This window comes from Empidonax traillii, unplaced genomic scaffold (assembly GCF_003031625.1).
Source record: "Empidonax traillii isolate 1590-97213 ecotype Southwest subspecies unplaced genomic scaffold, ASM303162v1 scaffold666:size787383, whole genome shotgun sequence".
In the NCBI taxonomy this organism is placed as follows: Eukaryota; Metazoa; Chordata; class Aves; order Passeriformes; family Tyrannidae; genus Empidonax; species Empidonax traillii.
The window spans coordinates 431,970-450,114 of NW_020955859.1; the positions used below are offsets into that span (position 1 = coordinate 431,970).

Consider the following 18,145-nt stretch of genomic DNA (forward strand, 5'->3'; position numbering starts at 1 on the left):
TTCCTTATGTTTTGGTTGGTTCTGGGATGGATTGTTCCATTGAGGCATTTCAGGAGCCTTCAATAGAAGAAAGATGCACATCCAACAGAAGTTAGTAAAAATATACTCAAGCAGTTCTATGATTGTAATCATACTGGCACCACAAAATAATCCAAGCTGGCCACCTACATCGGCTGTAATAGAAGGAAATAAATACGTGTCATCCCAAGCATTTAGTTTAGTCTAGCAAGCAAACAAAACCTGCCAGGCTCAAGTGTTAAATAGAGTCAATATACATAATCCATCACTTTAAGAAAACAGAATTAATATTCTTAAGAATATTTACTGAAGAAGACTGATATGTTTTTGAAAATTCTAAATAAAGCAAGTACAACACAAGACATCCTACTGGGAAACAGATACTTAAAGTATTTCTTACTCCTCTGCCTTTTTAACTATTGCCTTGTTTGTCCTCTCCATGTTCTCCCTCTCCCCTCCAAATCCCTTAAATGTCACTATTCTTACACTCCTGTGTGTAATATAGCCATATATTAGTGTCAAACTTAATTCTTACTCTCAGCTGTTCTCCATACCACAGGTTCTTCAATAGAATGACAGGAGACAGTATCACAAATGACCATGAGACAGACATGATTATTACCATTATAATATTTAAAGTATTGATTTTTGTTCAGAAGCCTACATTGTCTTTCATTCAGGAAGAGAAAGAATAAAAAAGGCAGGTTGTTTTTTAGTCTGGTAAGGTTTTTTTTTAATTATTATTTTTAGATAAATTATTGATCAGCAATAAATGAATATTAGACACTCACCAAGCAACTCAGATATAGTCAAGGCCTTCTGCTGCTGGGTTATTTTGTAGCTCAGATCATGGTATTTAATCTCAATACGCACAAGGTTTTGCCTAATGACAAATACATACAGTTTACTTGAGACAGTCAGGAGTGCTGTTCATTTTTACCAACATCTGTCAGCATGGTCTGAGTTCAGGGAGAGTGATGGTGTCTTTTAATGAAAAATTAGATGAGTGTTACCAAAATCAGTTACATGAGAGAAGGAAAAGAACCAAAGTCCTAATAAAAACAGGAGCTTATCAGAGGAGTAGATCTTCATGCTATATTGAAAAAGTAACTCTAGATCTGTACTGTGAGGTAGACTCATACTTTTTAAGGGTCACTGAGTGACCTACAGCATATAAAGTGCTTGGAAATGTAGTCAACCCTTCTTGATTACATGCAACTGCGTATTTAATTGTGCTCATTCCAGTGGGCATGTTTGTGCAGCTCAGTGCTTGTCCTATATTCAGAGGTTTAGTTCTGTCCTCTGCTAATAGCCTTGCTTACCTAATTATATTCTTGCCTGCTGCAAAAGTGGGAGAGTAGGTAAATCTCAGCTGGAGCAAGTCCAGAGAAGGGCCATGAAGATGATTCCAGGGCAGGAGCACCTCTCCTATGAAGACAGGCTGAGAGAGTAGAGAGTTGGGGCTGTTCAGCCTGGGGAAGAGAATTCTCCAGGGAGAAATTACAGCAGCCTTCCAACACATTAAAGGGGCTACAAGAAAGCTGGAGAGGGATTTTCACAGGAACATGGGAAAAGACAAGTAGGAATGGCTTTAAACTGAAAGAGGATAGGTTTAGATTAGGTGCTAGGAAGAAATTATTTACTGTGAGGGTGGTGAGGCACAGGAACAAGGTGCTCAGAAAAGCTGTGGATGCCTGTCCCTGGAATTATTCTGCACCAGGTTGGATGAGACTTTGAGCAACCTGATCTAGTGGGTGGTATCCTTGCCTATGGAACAAAATGGTCTTTAAAGTCCCTACGAACCCAAACCATTTTATGATTCTTCAGAAATGTGAACAGCTACAGATTCTTGGGTGGACAGTGATTATGAGCTCATTAACAATATTCATGAAAATAAAGTACGTTCTATACAAAATAATTTCTATCTCTTTGGATGATAATTCTAAAACTCAGGTAGCACTGATTAGTAAAAATAATCTTACTTTCGTTGTTTCTATTAGTAAGACTCCTATCATTGTCACAGAGTTGCTAGCAGAACTATCCAATAAATATGTAACTTTTCCTTTCTTACATCTTCAGAAATAAATAGATCTCTATGTTCTATAGTTTGGAATATGTACTCATTAATGCATGGGCTGGATTCCTGTTGGTTAAAGCTTGGTAACAGGGGAATGTCCTGTATGTTCACTTGCTTAATTGAATAATTACTGGATTACTTATGATGTTTACAGACAATAAAATAATCAACAAAGATAAAATGTCCTCAAAGGATTAATATCCTTTGCATATAACAACAGGTTCAATTTTCATGATCTTGATTGGGAACAGACTTTTTAGTAGGGCCTGAGAGACAAGAGGTAATGGTTTTAAACTAAAATAGGATAGGTTCAGACTAGGTATGAGAAAGACATATTTTACAGTGAGGGTGGTGAAACATTGGAAAAGGGTGCCCGGAGAGGTGGTAAATGCCCCATCCCTGGAAACATTCAAGATCACGTTGGACATAGGTTTGAGCAATCTGATATAGCTGAAGATGTCCCTGGTCATTGCAGCAGGGGCTTGGACTACTTGCATTAAAGATCCCATCCAATACAAACTGTTCTATGATTTGTGTAGTTCCTGATCATGTATAAACATATGCAAGCATTTGGACACTGATGGCTTCAAAAATGAGAAGAATGGAGTCACTGAGACAGTGAAACTGATAAATATTTCATTAACCAAATTTTCTGCAGTTTTTTTATAGACATAATTTGATGTTTTTACAATGAGTATACTTTTGTTATTATTTTTTATATATATTTTTTTATACTATGAGTTCATGTAGCACCTGCCTTAATACTTACTTGTACTGATGACATCTACAGCTGTGAGCAAGAGGCAGTTCAGTCTATGAAACTGTGTTAAATGCTCTTTGACAAGTAGACCATATCTTTCTTATCCACAGTCTTAGATATATCTAAGTATATTATATATATATATATGTCAACATGTGTAAATCTTAGTTTTTTCTAAGAGATTATATTATCTCACAGACAATGTTATTAATACCACACATAAGAATATCTTTTGTGTTCATATTTTCATTGTATTCTCTGTTAGAAAAGGAATTGATAATTTCTTTATTAGGCAAGGTGTTAAGCAAGATTACCTGATGTATTCTGGGCTTTTCTTCAGTTTCTCAGAAAAATATTTTATGGCTTTTCCTCCTCCAAAACTTGAATAGGTGACAGTGGTGGGATAATCTGTTTCTTCACATGGGGCAGGGCAAGTGGAATTATGTGTTCCTGCTGTACATAATCCTTTTATCTCTATATCATCTGAAATTTCAGGAGAAAAATTTCATACAATGTTTCTAAAAAAGCACACAGTTTAAAAAACTTTTTGAAAAAACTTATTAATGGCTTTTAACTGACTTTGATAAATGTATGGGTTAATTATTCTGAGAAAACTTGTCAGTTTTGAAGAAACAAATAAGTATTCATAACTGTCATTTGGGAAACTGATGCACAATAATAAGGGTTGGGATATTTTGCTCACTTACTTTTTCCAGATAAATTTAGCACCTCTGAATCTTTCTGCCTTTATTAGGGCTTTGTGTGCTTATTATTTCTCATCCTCAGTTAAATAATAGGACAACAGAAGCATTTCCCTGCTCTGTGTTAGCTTTCTAATTGCACAGTTAGGAATATATCCTTTGTCTTGATGCTTTGTTGTCTGTCCAGCTCACTTCAGTGCACAGAAACGGCTTCCAAAGCAATTCCAGTTGTAGTTTACTATCATCTGATAACTATATAAGAAGCTTGGTAAGCTCAGTTCACTTTACCTTAACTCCTGCCTGCCATTTGATAGTTGGGCTCAAGACAGCTAAGAAGTCTTAGGGAAAGCTTTGTTTTTTCAAATAGCAAAAAGAAGTAATACAATTCTGCAGGTTTGGCTGCTCATGAAAGTGTTAGTAGGTCCCACAGATACTGGATCAGCTGGCTGTCACTTAAGGTTTTGTTATCAGGTGTCTTACCTCTCCACCTGTCAAGGGAGAGTCAGCCCCTAAAATGGGATCCTGGGGACCGTACACCTCCAAACCAGGTTCACCATGTACAGTACTTTGATGCCAGTTCCTTCTGGGGTCCAGACTGAATCCTATCCATCCTTCATAGGACTTTGGGGTCATTTTTGTTTATTGCTCTGTGGTTTCTTTGAAATTCAGTCATCAAATATCCGTTAAGTAAAATAATAAACATCTTTTCATCATGCCAGGCTTTCAAAGATCATGGTTCTCTAAGAGAGCAAACTTAGTGGAATATATTTCAAAAGAGCCACGGGAAAAAACGGTCATTGTTCACTGTAGTAGATCTTGCCTGAATGCTGCACACACCTAATCAAAATAACCCCCCACACAGTTCCCCCTTCCACCCCCAGCTTGCTAGTCTAATAATCACTCATTCCTTTGGGAAGAGAGAGTCACCTTACACAGCAGAAAACAAAATAATTAAAAAGAAAGCTTTCTCAAGTTCATGAGAAGTTACTTGTCAGATTAACATTTTCACTATTTTCCACAATATCTGTTGTAGAGACTTACAGATCTTATATCTACCATGTGCAGATCATTTGTTTATGGAAAATTAATTACAGTTGAAGAGCTTTGAAAATTTATAATTAATTTTACTTTTGAAAATATAAAACTTTCAAGTCCAGTAATTTATATTTTTATCAGTTAGCAAACCTTTTATTACTGTACTGTTCACTCTTCTTGCACAAAGAATACAACATTGGATCTAGAAAGTTCATTGTAAAGATGTTAAAATGCTAGCCAGGGGCTTGGTAACTGAAAACAGACTAGTTAAACGTTCTTCCATTTTAAACCCTTTCTCATTGCTGAAAAGGAGTTTTTGTAGTTGTTTGTTTGGGAGAGGGGTGTTATTTTTGTGTTTGGGGTTTTTTTTCTGTGTGGTTTTTTGTGATTTTTGTTTGGGTTTTTTTGTTTTGTTTTGTTTAGGTTTGGGGGGGTTTTGTTTTGGTTTTGCTTTTTTTTAATGAGCATATATATCGTACTCTGTCTGGTCTCTATTTTCAAAAAAGCAAATGAACTAGGATGTACTCCATTTCGTATTACTTTCAGTATTTTTTTTTAATTGATAGAAGTTGTCTACTATTTGGACTTGGCTTAGAAAACATGAATATAAAGTTATTACTTACAGACTGCTGGATAAACACATTTGTAAAACTTCAGCAAGTCACATTCTGTTCCATTTCCTAAAAATAAATAACAAGCTTTAGGAAGCTGAATTAACAATCTAACCCTTAACTCTAATTGTACTAAACTGAAATGTAATGTCGACGAAGCCTGTTCATCACTTCTTGTTAATGATTGAGAACTGAGATATCAGTTTGCCTGGGCATAGGGCAGTTGCCAACACCAGAATGGGTACACAGTGAAAAGAGACAACAGACCAAGCCAGGAGGCTGCTGTTGGAGCAAACATCTTCATTACGTGTACCAGTCAGAACTGCCTTTAAGCTTGTGGCTCACTCTTTGTGTTAGCTTGTTAAAGACAGGAATTTCTGATTTTCCTAGTGCAAATTTAAAAACAAACAAACAAGTGAGGTAGATTTGATATATGATTGCATCCCATGTGTTTCTGCAGAAGTTTTGAACTTAATTTAAGAGTTGTTTGGAGATGTAAGGGGTAAGGTAGTACCTTGAGCTAATAGCAAAATTTTCAGATGTCCTCAAGTTCACCATGATTTTTTCCCTCACATGAAAATGTTTAGTAGAATTTTAGCACAGAGCACTGCTCTCCTTTATCTAATTGTCATTATGTACAGCTGGGTATGGGAGCCCCAGGCTTAATTGCCCTCTCAAACTCCTTTCCGTGACATTTTCCAGAAGACTGCCAACCTTCTTTCCAAGCGATTCTCAAACAGGTAAAGATTACACATTAATGGGTCTACTTTAGTAAAAGCATTCTACCTTGCTTGAGCATATTTAAAAAATACATTGAGTCAGAAAGTTCAGGCTTTATTGTGGCTTTTCTTACGAACTTTTCCACTAGGCTTTCTTTTCCACCAGTTGTGACAAAATATCTGCAAGAGCAGAGATTTTTAAAGAGGAATGATAATATTATCATTACATTTAATGCTAAAAAGGTGTGCTCAGTGTTACTGCTTTACATCTCTGGAGAGACTGAGGTGCCTGTATTCTTGAGAGGAGTATTACAGCATACACCTTGCATTTGATATTAATTAGAAGGCTCCGCACAGCCTTTTGGCTTTTTGTAGAGCCCTGTTCTGGTGCCAGGCTATTTCCATGTTCATGTGTAGGACCTCAGACTCAGTCTTCAAGCAAACAGTTCTGCTGTGGTTGCTAAACACCTGCAAAATAAGTTTTCTGGGCTACATGTGAAAATATATGACTTCTTATAGATATAGTTCCAGCTCTTTGGGAAGTCAGATTGAAGACTATAGACTTGTCTTACACTCCTGTGTAATCTTTTCTTCCCATTGTTTGGACTGTACCCTAAGAGTAGACAATGATGCATGTGCTAGGTCTAGATTTGAATTTTAATTAATCCCAGCTTCAGATATCCCCCAACATGTGCTCTGTCTCCTCTGCTGTTCAGGAACATGTGAGGTCTCCTAGAAAGATGATCTGTGTCTGGTATGATGGTACTCCTGAGAAATACCTGGAAGAATGAACGGCAAACAGCCACACCAGTCCTGTATATACCGGGCTTTGCATTCCAGCAAACATCCATTAGTACTATAAATCTTGTGGTACTGAAGCTTTATATCAGGCTTGCACTCTCCCCATGGGTATTCCTGGATAATTGACTGTAGGGTAATAATAACAAAAGATGAAATGTTTTTTTTTTTGGTCTCTGTTTTAAATTTAGATATTCTGTTCTCACATTTTAAAGTGCTGAAGAAAGCCTGTTGGTGACATAAGCAGTAACACTGTGATTTAATTGGAGGCAATTACAGTTTGTGCTCTTGGGATTAAAAAAAAAATCATCTCCTCTCTCTCACAGCAAAAGCAGGGCTTGATCTGACAGCCTAGTGCAAAGCAGTAGTCCAGTCCACTAGGATTCCACTAGGAATCTGAGACACCCTTAATGGGAACAGGACGTGTTGATGGAAAAATGCTGTGATGTCCTTGTGTCATTAAAAGTCAGTGAGACTGTAAAGTAATAGGAAGGAAAGGCTGACTTCAATAGAGACAAATTAGGAAGACCAGTGACATCCTCCCCAAAACAGCAATAATCTGCTTTTGTCTGGAGAAGAGGCATGATAAATATTTTACGTTCCAAAATGTCTAAGTCCTTATCATTGGTTCAGAAGAGAATTGGAGAGAGTAAAGACCACTGTTTCCAGGTGATGAACAAAGTCCTTACCTTCAGTTGGCGAATCGCGACCTGTGCGTGTGTGCCGACTGGTGTTAATAAACCTAAACCATCAAAGCGTGGAAGCTCTTGGGGTGAATGGATAACAAAAGTTATTCCAGCATCAGTATAACCAAGAGCAGGTTCATCAGTGAATTGGTCCTGATGCAAAAAGAATTATTTAAAGTAGTTCTGGCTTTGCTTACCGTCTGAAGCTTTAGCTATACTTAATGTGGTACTAAGCTATCAACTCTTGTATCTCTAGTAATATTTTTGGCAATTTACAGGAAAGTATAGAAGCAAACTGACTTGAATTTCCTTTGTTCATTACCTCTGTGGGTTTCGTTCCAGTAACTATAAAATTTCAAGTTTTTTATTCCTTTTGGCATCTCTAATTTCAAAAACTACAAGGCATAGATGAGCATTTATTCATATCTTGGATATTTGTTCCCTTTACTTGCAACTACCTGCCATATTTCAGCAGACTTTCCACTGTTCTCTTCAGAACCTTTCACTCCTGACTTATACTTCCTAAAGAACAAAAGTGAATGTCTAAGTCATTTATCAGTCCATATTTTAGATTTCTTCCCTGATCTCACAAGGTGATATTCCCTGTTTTTTACTTTTTGTTGATCAAAGGCAATTCTGATGTCAGAAACTAATTACAGTGCAAAGACCAGGTCTTGTTTGTCACTGAGCACTTACAGCTGCTGCTGCAACTAAAATTCAGTGCTACTTAGACACTGGCATGATATGACCTTCCCTATTGGGTCGTTATATAAAATGAAGTGGTATTATCCTAAACTGCTTGTATAAAATTAAATCAATGAATGTTTCAGTTGTAGATGAATTTTGCATTTATATGCTCACTCACAACTTTCAGAACCCCTTAGCTAGGGACGGAGTAAATAATAATTCTGACTTTTGAATCTGTATTTGGGCCTTTCCTTTAAAATACCCTCTCACTTGGAAATAGTCTTGATATAGAATTTTGTTCAGGAAATTCTAGAGGTCTGTATAAAGCAAACCAAACCAAAACCCAAAACCAAAGCCAAAATGAACAAGCAAACAAACAAAACCCTCCTCTAGTTTGTAAGTTATGACATGATTTGTTATTTATAATCCTTAGGATAGCTGTACCTGTTGGACATCAAAAAGCAAATGTAAGCCTCTTCCAGACAAACTCACTCTTCTTGCTGAAAGATCATTGTGATTAAAAGTAAAGCAGTTTCCATATTCAGTGAAAACATGTTCAAAATCCTTCAATAAAGGAAAATAGGGAAGAGTGAAATGAAAGAAAGAACATTCAAAGTTTCCCTAGTGAATGACAATGCAAGAGAGGGACTACTGGGATTGTTGGCATGTTTTGATATTTTTCCCCCGAAGGCAGTCCTCAGTTTTACAATCAGAAAAACGGTAATTGATGGAAATATTCAAAAGTATTTCACCTCTTTCTATAGAAAATGAAGTTCAAAGGAGAAATTTCACATTGTTTATTAATATATATGAACTGATCAGGATAATTTAATAAGGTTTTATGGTTTTCAATACCTGTTACATTATATAGAAATTATATACTCAAAAAAGGCCTTCTTAATTTTTTTCGTTAGCTGTTTAGTGAAGATAGTTTTAAAACTGAATGTCATGTTACATATGAAAGTACAATATTTGCATTTTTCCCAAAACCACCTCATAATTTAATATGAATGCATCTCATTGCTTTAGTTTTAGTTACTAGCACAAGTATTTTTTAGTTAAGACAAGTCTCCAATGTTAAATTTTAAAAACTACAGTATATCTAAAGGTTAGATTTAACTGAGAGAATAAAGGCCTGACTTCTCACATTATCTGTTTAAGTTTGGAATTGCTTTATAGAAGAATCAACAATAAAATGGGATGATCATATTCTTGGCAGTTGCCCAAAATTCCCAACGTTGGGCTACTTTCATGTGAATATTAAAAATTCTTGTGGACTCCGCATATAGTTACCTTGGCTGTCTATATTCTTGACCTCAAGAACAAAACTACAGAATCATGTCATGCAAAATACTCCCTTCAAACTGTCCTTCATTATAGGCCATTGATGGAAAAGGCTGTTAGTTATAGCCTGGAGGTACGGCGGCTTTAAAGGCTGCTGTCTGTGCAGAAGTGGCACTGGGCAGCGAGCAATTTAAACTGAAATTCCCTGTTACAGCTCAGAGAGTCCATCAGGCTGCTTCGGCAGTCAGTGCAAGAATCGAGACCCTCAGGTAATTTAGAGCAGGATTTTTTTTTCTGCATTGTCTGACTGTAAAGGGAACACAGAGGGAGTAGCTGGCAAGGCTAGATGTCTCAAACTGACTGCAAGAATACATCCCCTTCCCCTCCATGCTGCTGTTTTAGTAAAACAAATATATTTACCTGTGGGTAGCATGGCTTTCCAAAAAAATCACATTCTAGCAATGTGCTGCTGTTCAGATAAAACCCATTTTTTCTTGTAAACTCCCTGATGCTGAAGTTCTGGTTCCCAGCAAGGAAATCATTTAACTCTTGATAATATTTATCTTCCGTAGCAAATTTTTGGAGAATCGCAGACACAATGTTCCAAATTAAAAAAATTATTTTGAGGTTGCTTACTGCATGAGCTTGAAACCTGTCAGTGAGAAGGAGAAAGAATTTCTGGAAGTTCTGCAGAGTTACAGGACTGATCTCAAGGTTGCTCTTGAGAAAACCATGGTGAGATTTGTTTGCTTGCAAACTATAAGTGATTCTTGCCCACCAGGTTGCACTTTGATCTCTACAACATGAATAAGTCTCCATCTCTAGGAATGTATCTTCCATATTTGGAAACAGAAAATGGACACCCTCCCATGGTGATTCTGATCAGTCATGTTGGAAACATTTCTGTTGTTTATTAAAAAAAAAAATAAAATCCAACCCCTCTAAATAGGTTAACCATTTGCGTAAGCTAACAACCACATTTGTAGAACTGATGACAAGCTGAACAATTGCATTTACATGTGATAAACTAGCTGAGAGGAGCTGTTCTTTTCAAAGAAGACTGTCTTCCTTTATTTGGAAAATTGAATTCTAAGTGCATCTGCAGTAATCTGTACCTGCTTTACTAAGGCACTACATGCCAGTGTAAGAGACAGTCTACCTCCCCATGAGCTCTGTGGCTGGTGACACAGTGGTATAAACTAAGGGTGATCCTTACTCCTTGAATCCACGTGAAAAATCTCAAAAACATGATGAGACGTTGGAGGTGCTTTCCTGATGTACAGCATTGAAGTTCTTTATTAAGTAAAGTAAGGGTTTAGAGAAGTTATAAGTTTGAAAAGAGAATGAACACAAATGAGGCTACAATGCCATGTTCTTTAGAACTGACATTTTATCTAATCTTATTTTAAAAAATGTATCAATATGTTTGTATAATGGATCTTAATGATCCAGCTTAAGGAAGATTAGTAGGAACAACTCTTCACAACTGAATCTGAGTCAAAAAACAGAGACAGAGAGAGTCCGGTGCCTCTTTCTCCTGCTAACAAAAAACCTGGTTACTGAAAACAGGAGGGAAGGATAAGCACAGCATGAGTGGCAGATGGATATGGCAGCAAACTGTTGCTTAGATGGAAAATTGCCATGCTCAGTTTACAGTGTGCTGCCACTATAATTACAAGAACTGAAGCACTTTTGTAACAGCCAGCACACTGCAATCAGAGGGACTTCTACCTGCAGTGCATGTTGTGCAGTTATAACCCAGGATTGCTTCATGCAGGGCAATGAGAAGGTGGCACAGTGAGGCAGAACAGCTCCAGGCATTTCAGACTTTGACTTTCAGCTGATTCTGCCAGCAAAAGGTAGAATGTAAGAAAACTTACGAACTTTGAGGAAAAAATGTGGGTAAACTTTCTAGCTTTCTAAACTTTTATAAAACTGTTACTGAACTACGTATTAGCTCCAAAAATCAGGCCTTAGGTTTACTGCATTATTTTCAAAGTGGCTGCATCTCAATCTTGGCCCCTGTCCTCAAATGTAGAAATCTGTAGTGAAGCTCCTGCTTAGATACATGACTTTCAAAACAAACCAAATGCTTTTCTCCCACAAAAAACGCAGACATCAACTGGAACTCTAAAGGCTGAGAAACTCTGAAAAAAAGTATCTGTTTTGCCCAAGATTTCTACCTTTTTATGACGTTTCTATTTAAAGTTATTTGCAAATCTTGTCTCTTATTTTTAACTTGAATGTGGCTGATGATTGTCCCTTAGTTACACTGTAGAAGTAACACTCATACATAGATCACCTCCACCAGAGGGAGTTTTCTACTCCAGTTTCTGGCTTGAAATTTAAAAATCTATCATTCAGTTGTTCAACTGAAGAAAGGGGAAGATTATAAAAACAATCTTCCTTAATTAATTATTGTATTTTCATTTTCATTTAATTTTCCTTATTTTATGTGATTTGTACAAGTGAGTTGTGGAATCTGACTGCTCTCAGATAAAGATGTGTTACCTCTCAAGAGCAAACAATAAACACAGCTTTTACCTGTTTAAGCTGCAAAAAGTCACAGCAGGAAATTGGATGTTTTCCACATACTGAACCACCACTGTAGTTGTGGTTGGCCAGCTGAAGTAGTAGATGAAGCGACTGCAGATTTGCCAAATAACAACAGCAAGACAGCCTGCGAGTACAAGCAGCCAGAGCACTTTGCGAGTCTTGCTCCGTGTTTGAATGATCTTATGCACGCCATGAAAAGAAGTGGATGAGACAAACTCGTCATGGTACTTCCTTCTGTCTTCCAAATGTGGCAGCAGCTTCTTTATTAAACACAACCGTGTCTTTTCCAGTATTCCTGAATATGGAACAAAGTGAAAACACTTTTTTAAAGTTAGCTTTTAGCCATCACTTAAGTAAGGAAAAGCAGTTGTAAAATTTTCCTTTGATTGTGAATTCTCTCTTTAAGTAGTGAACTTGTTTGTGAGGATGGAAGAGTTGTGTGCTAAGAGATGAGCTCAGTCCTGCCCTGTATACAGACTGTATCTTGCAATATTTCAAGCGCACAAATGTTTAAGCGCTTTAACATAAAAGAGCAGTTCCATTTCTTGGAAAAAGATTGTATTTTGGCATACCTCAGTGATCTAAACCCATGAGTTACTGTGAACTTACTGTGAAAATTAAGCATCTGACTTTTACAGTAACAACACATTAAAGGACTAGTCCTTCGCACATGATCTGAGAAATAAGGTAAAAAAAAAGAATTACATGGAATGATATGAAAGGGAATTCACTCTTTCACTATTAAAAGTTTTAGGATAAGTCTTTGAAGGGTACAGGTTCTAAAGAATAACTAATCTAATTTTCTTAGCTTCATACTTGTCTGATTCCTTAACTTTGAAACAGGAATGGGTTTAGTTTTGATTTACCCCCAATTTTCTACAAACTGATGTTAAAAAAATCCCCCAAACCAAACTGTTTTTAAATCTAAGTTTAAGAGCTATAAAAATAAGTAATATCATCAATATCTGGAACTGCAGTAATTTTCTTATGCTGGATGCTGAATAATCTTTTGTACATGGATTTAAACTTCATTTTCTCTCCCAAAACATCCATATGAGGGAAAATTAATGAGACCTTACCATTGTGTCTTACCATAATTGGACCAGTCTCTTTGCAAAGGGCTTCATTTACAGGTTGTTATCCACTACTTTGTTTTGACATTGTCCATAAGAACAGTAAATCAAAGAAAGTTTGTGAGACAATAATAAATAGCATCTGAAAATATATTATTTAGATCAGCATTTAACAGCATTAAATGCTTCCCTAATTCTGTTTTTAACAAAAAATTGAGAATTTTACTTGAGAATATTACATCTGAGCAAAGGAGCAAAGGGATGTAAGAGTCATCTGCCAAAGTCACATCAGCCACATTGTGACCACATCAGTATTCAGGGGTGTTGCTTTGGTCCACAGTTTCTATACGGTGATAATGAAATTCCAGACAGTGCTGGATTTCAAAATGTTTCTGGAGGGAAATTATTTTCTTCATGTTGTGCTGTTAAGATCTGTGTAAGAACTTTGATCAATATCACATAATTTACTATGACCCAGTTTCATCGTCAGACAGTTTTCTGCTAGAAAACTGTTCAAAAGTTTCTCTCCTAGCTCTTGTGACTCTTGGACCCTACTGCAAATCCATTCAGCCATATGTGGGTTTGTACATCGTGCTGGAATGGAGTGGATTTATGGTTTTGCTGTAGACTTCTCTCTCACCATCATGTGTACAATGGGAGGAGCGCTTTGCATATTCCCTGAAGAAGAGCAGAGGGAAGTACATTCCTGGCATATATCTGCATCTGCTGCCTGTAGACTCCAACAAGAAACCACAGGCAAGTCAGACCCTTTTCTCCTGGGATAGTGTTGTGTTTATTGCTCTTATATGCACTGTGCTAGGTAAGAGCATGATACAATATCCCCACATAAAAGTCCATTGCCATCAAAAAAATACTAGTTAGCTTAATCAGCAGAAGTGTAACTTTGAGTCTGCGTGAATATGTAACTGAACTGTACTTCAGCTCTTGTGCGTAGCTACTATGGTAAGTAGTAGCAAGTAGAAATGATGTTTAGCTGATTGCAAAAGTTTTGCTTTTTAATATGTAAGATTATCTGATAGCATACTGCTGCTTTCATTACTGTCTCACAACAGGAATTAGCACTACTATGTGTCATAAAGAATCCTTATTCTACTTTCATATTTATTTATAAAATTCTATAATTAAAAATAAGTAAAGAAAAATTATTTTTAACTACTCCACGTAGGGTCAATTGGTAGACTTCTGGTGTGAAATTTCTCACATAGGGTGGATTGGAAAATGGTATCAATGTGTAAGTTGGGACTAGCCATTTATTTGGGATTTGGTCCATTTATGAGGAATAGGTACATTCCAGTGACATATAATTAATAATGGAATGGTTATTGCAGGAGTCTGTTAGTGAATAGTAAAATAATATGCCGCAATAATGGATGGGTGTGAGATTATAAATGATTAACCTTTCCTTCCCCTTAAGGGTGGGTTGTCACATACTGTGCAACACTTAGGCAGTGTGTGTCTGTACTAAGGTTGTGTAACTAACACAGCTGAACTAGCTGTAAGTGGGTCAGAGTACCCAATCTGCTGCTAGATAGACAGTGAAGTCATGCAGGACCTTAGACACATAGACAGTAAGGCTCTTTTAGTAACAAAAGAACGTATATTTAATATAGGTACTGCAAGAATAATTGTCAAATGTATGGGTAAACCCAATATTTATAGAAGATTCAAAGGGTACGGATAAGTAAAAAAGCAAGGAGTTAACTAAATGAGAGGAACAGAGGAACCCAGGTCCAGGAGCTAACAAGTCTGGAGCCAAATACGAATGTAAGAACCAGTAAGGTAGCTCATATGTTCAGGATGGGCTGCAGATGCTTTGCCTCAGGAAACCCTGATTACATGAAAAGCCCTGAGAACCAACATGGTTAGTCAGAAAACTTGATTTTCCAGTCAATGTTGTTAAAGAAAAAATTACTTCCCTGCATGTGTAGCTAGAGATAAAGGGACATACTATTATGGGCTTATAGAAATTCAAATAGAAATAGAAATTCACATAGTTATATGGGTATAGAGAAATTCACCCCTCAGAAATTCACAATATCTTTAATTTTAAAGCTATAAATTGGATTTAAAAATTTTTTTAAACTTCAGTCAGCATGCAACTGGTCACTGTCTAGAACTACTTGTACAGGTCATGGATAGATAATAGGAATAGGCTCTTTGATCTAGTGGGGAAAAAGATGTGACAGGACTGAGTAGGAAGAACTGGAAGCTAAGTTCTAGCAGAAATAAGATACAACAATTTCATTTTTGTACTCTCAGTATTTAATTGTGATTATATTTTCATTAATTAATATATTAAAAAAGAATGGCTTTTTAAAAGGTCACTTATCTTCAGCCAGAGCTCTTACCTGGGAAGAGTTATTTCAGGAAGGTTGTATGTGGCCTCTGTGCAAGGGTTAATCAATCTAGATAGATATCTGATTTCCTCTTTGTCTTGATCTAAAAATCATTCTAGTGTGGTATCATTAAGAGAAGCAGTGGTCTAGATAAAACTCTATTATCTTTATTCGAAATGCAGAAAGGACCAATAGCTTAAGATTTTTTCCCTTCTTAAATAAGGGTACAAATAATTTTCTGCAAGCTTTTTTTCATCTCTCCTTTTTTCTTCATATCTTGAAACGGTCCACCACTGCTACTTTTGGACAAGATTACAAATAGCAAAGGTCTTGGTAAGCACTCTAATATGCCTAGTCACTTACCTTTAACATCTGATTGAATAAATCTCCCAAGCTGGTCCATGAGGCCGTGCTTATTTCAGTAAGGAAGGAATGGATAACAAGCTGTCTTATCATTGTGATCACTGGTAGGTAATGGCTTTTATAGAAAACTAAATGGGAGGTGATACTCGATGACACATCAGACTGGGCAATTTACCAGCCTGGGTTGCTATGTTTTACCTTTCACTGACATGGTCTGCAATGTAAAGAGAACATTATTTTTATTACAGGATCAGAGGTACACATTTATATATATTTCAAATACATATTATGCTAATATTAGAACAAGTGCAGGCTTGTCTTGTGTATTTGCATCACTTTGCAAATTTCTTTCATATTTTTCCCTTTTGTTTTGGAAAGACCAGTCACTAAGATGCTATGCTGTTCAGAACTGAATAGCTTCTCTTGAAGTAGAGCCCTTCCTGCTCTGGGGGCAATAAATGCCTATCACTAGGTTCTCACAGCAGCAGGGTGCAATTCAACCACATTTTGAATAGCTGTCTTCATAACCAGCTACAGATTTCATGTTCCTGTGGACTTAGCAAAAAAGAACTGTTATTCCTGAGAACTAACCCTGTGGGTGAGGGTGAAAATACATGCAAAGTCAATCATTCCAGCAACTCCTTAAGAAAAAGGAGAGAGACTGTTTTTGTGCTAGATATGCAATATGATCTTGTTTGAAATTTGTTTCAAGAAAAGAACTGAATATCTAGTAAAAGAGAATAAAAATACTAGAAAATTCAGACATAGGATGTGCTTGATTAATGTTTTATGAAATAAGAAAAAGAAAAGCCACTTCACATTCCCTCTCTGATCTGCTTATTTCATTCTCTCTGTTAGTAATAGTCCAGTTGATCACCTACACTGTTCTTGGGTTTTCAAGTGTATTAGGTTGATGCCCCACTGCCTAGTTGTTTGCTGACTGTTTTCTGGCTGTGTTGTTAATGCTGAAAGAAACAAGCTAAAGCACCAAAATCCATTTAGTTATTCCTGTGTGACAAGATTTCTGTATTCAGCTTCTTGGAATTCCCAGCTCTGTCTGTCACTGCTGCCAGGGAAAGCTTTGCACCGTACTTGTGCTCACTCAAGCAGTGAAGTGCTTAACAGTACAATGTTTTTCAACATCTGTATGTAACTCAACCACAACTAATGCTCTGCTGAGCAGTTGCCAAGTGCTGCAGATCCATTGAGTCCTATTAATACAAACCACTCTAATTCACAGAACACAAGCCTTGAGTTCTTAAAACAAACTATGTCTATCTTTTATACCGCAATGTGCGTAGAATTAAGAAATATAAAATGTAAGTTAGTTGCTCTCTATACAGCAAATTATTCCTTTTACTATTTTTCTTTTAAAAAACCCCAACACCTGTTACTGTCTTACAAAGAGTTTTTTTGAATGTATGATACTTTAGATGAACAGGGCTTGTGTTGTCCTGTTGTGTTTTACATAATAAATTAATTTTTAAAATTTTATTTCTTTTATGGTTGTTTTGCATTAATTCTTAAGCAAACATTAGGGGGCGAAGACCATCAGTCTTGTGTTTGCTCATCCTTCCCAAATGGCTTGCACAAATAGCTTTCAGGCTGTAAATTGGTCACAGCAGCTTGGTCTGTCCTCTCACTCCTAGCAGTATGTATCTGGTTATCTAAACCACACATTCCCTAATACTTAATGCACTAAAGATTAGGAAAACCAGCTGATGGCAGAGATGATTGTCGATTTTTGTATTCACACATAACATGAATTCTGTACTCAAACTGTTATGTGAAGTCGGTGCTGTTCAGGTCTTGTCTTATGGTGCTAAATTAAAAAATAATGCTGCAGCCAGCATAATTACATAGCTATTTCCTAAAACAAATAGATAAAATGTTCCTGATAGGATTAATATTTTATAGCCTGGTTGCAGCAAAATGTCTTTTAAGAATTCTTATCAGCTGCTGAGAGAAAATACATGCACACACAACTATGTATTTGGTGCATATTAAGCTTTTGTTGGACAATTTTTTTTTCATAAAATGTTGAAGTTTTTCTTACCATCTCCTGTTTCATTGCATGAGACTCTCTGTAAGTGCTTTCTCAGCATTAATACTTCTGACGTTTTGCTTAGCTCTCTTTTTGGATAGAAACATCTCAAATATCCACTTTTAAGACTGAAGAAGTAATGCATTTGGTAATATAGCAGCCTGCAAATACTTTTACTTGATTCATGCAAACAATATTAGCCAAAAAAAAAGGGAAAACAGAGAAAAAAATGAAATGATCACCATCTGGGTTGTTCTAATATATTGTCATTGCCATTTTGTGGCAAATGCTGGTAACTAACTGTATATGCAAGCATCTGTCTAGCTTCTTCCTTCAAAGCATGTACTGCCATTCAGAAATGGGGGGTCAAGGAGGT

The 18,145-nt window shown here is 36.5% G+C and overlaps 1 protein-coding gene across 1 annotated transcript in view; it reads right to left on the minus strand.

Annotated features, from left to right (window-relative positions):
* Positions 1–16,032, minus strand: part of ASIC5 (acid sensing ion channel subunit family member 5) — a 16,430-nt gene extending 398 nt beyond the window's left edge. The window contains exons 1-9 of the mRNA XM_027899422.1: positions 15,726–16,032; positions 11,921–12,227; positions 9,797–10,028; positions 8,537–8,656; positions 7,409–7,558; positions 6,701–6,848; positions 5,215–5,271; positions 3,170–3,338; positions 810–901 (exon numbers count right to left, since the gene is read on the minus strand). Of these exons, the coding sequence (XP_027755223.1) occupies positions 810–901; positions 3,170–3,338; positions 5,215–5,271; positions 6,701–6,848; positions 7,409–7,558; positions 8,537–8,656; positions 9,797–10,028; positions 11,921–12,227; positions 15,726–15,765 (1,315 nt within the window). The 5' untranslated portion in view covers positions 15,766–16,032. The remainder of the gene's footprint in view (positions 1–809; positions 902–3,169; positions 3,339–5,214; positions 5,272–6,700; positions 6,849–7,408; positions 7,559–8,536; positions 8,657–9,796; positions 10,029–11,920; positions 12,228–15,725) is intronic.
* Between the last annotated feature and the right edge of the window lie 2,113 nt (positions 16,033–18,145).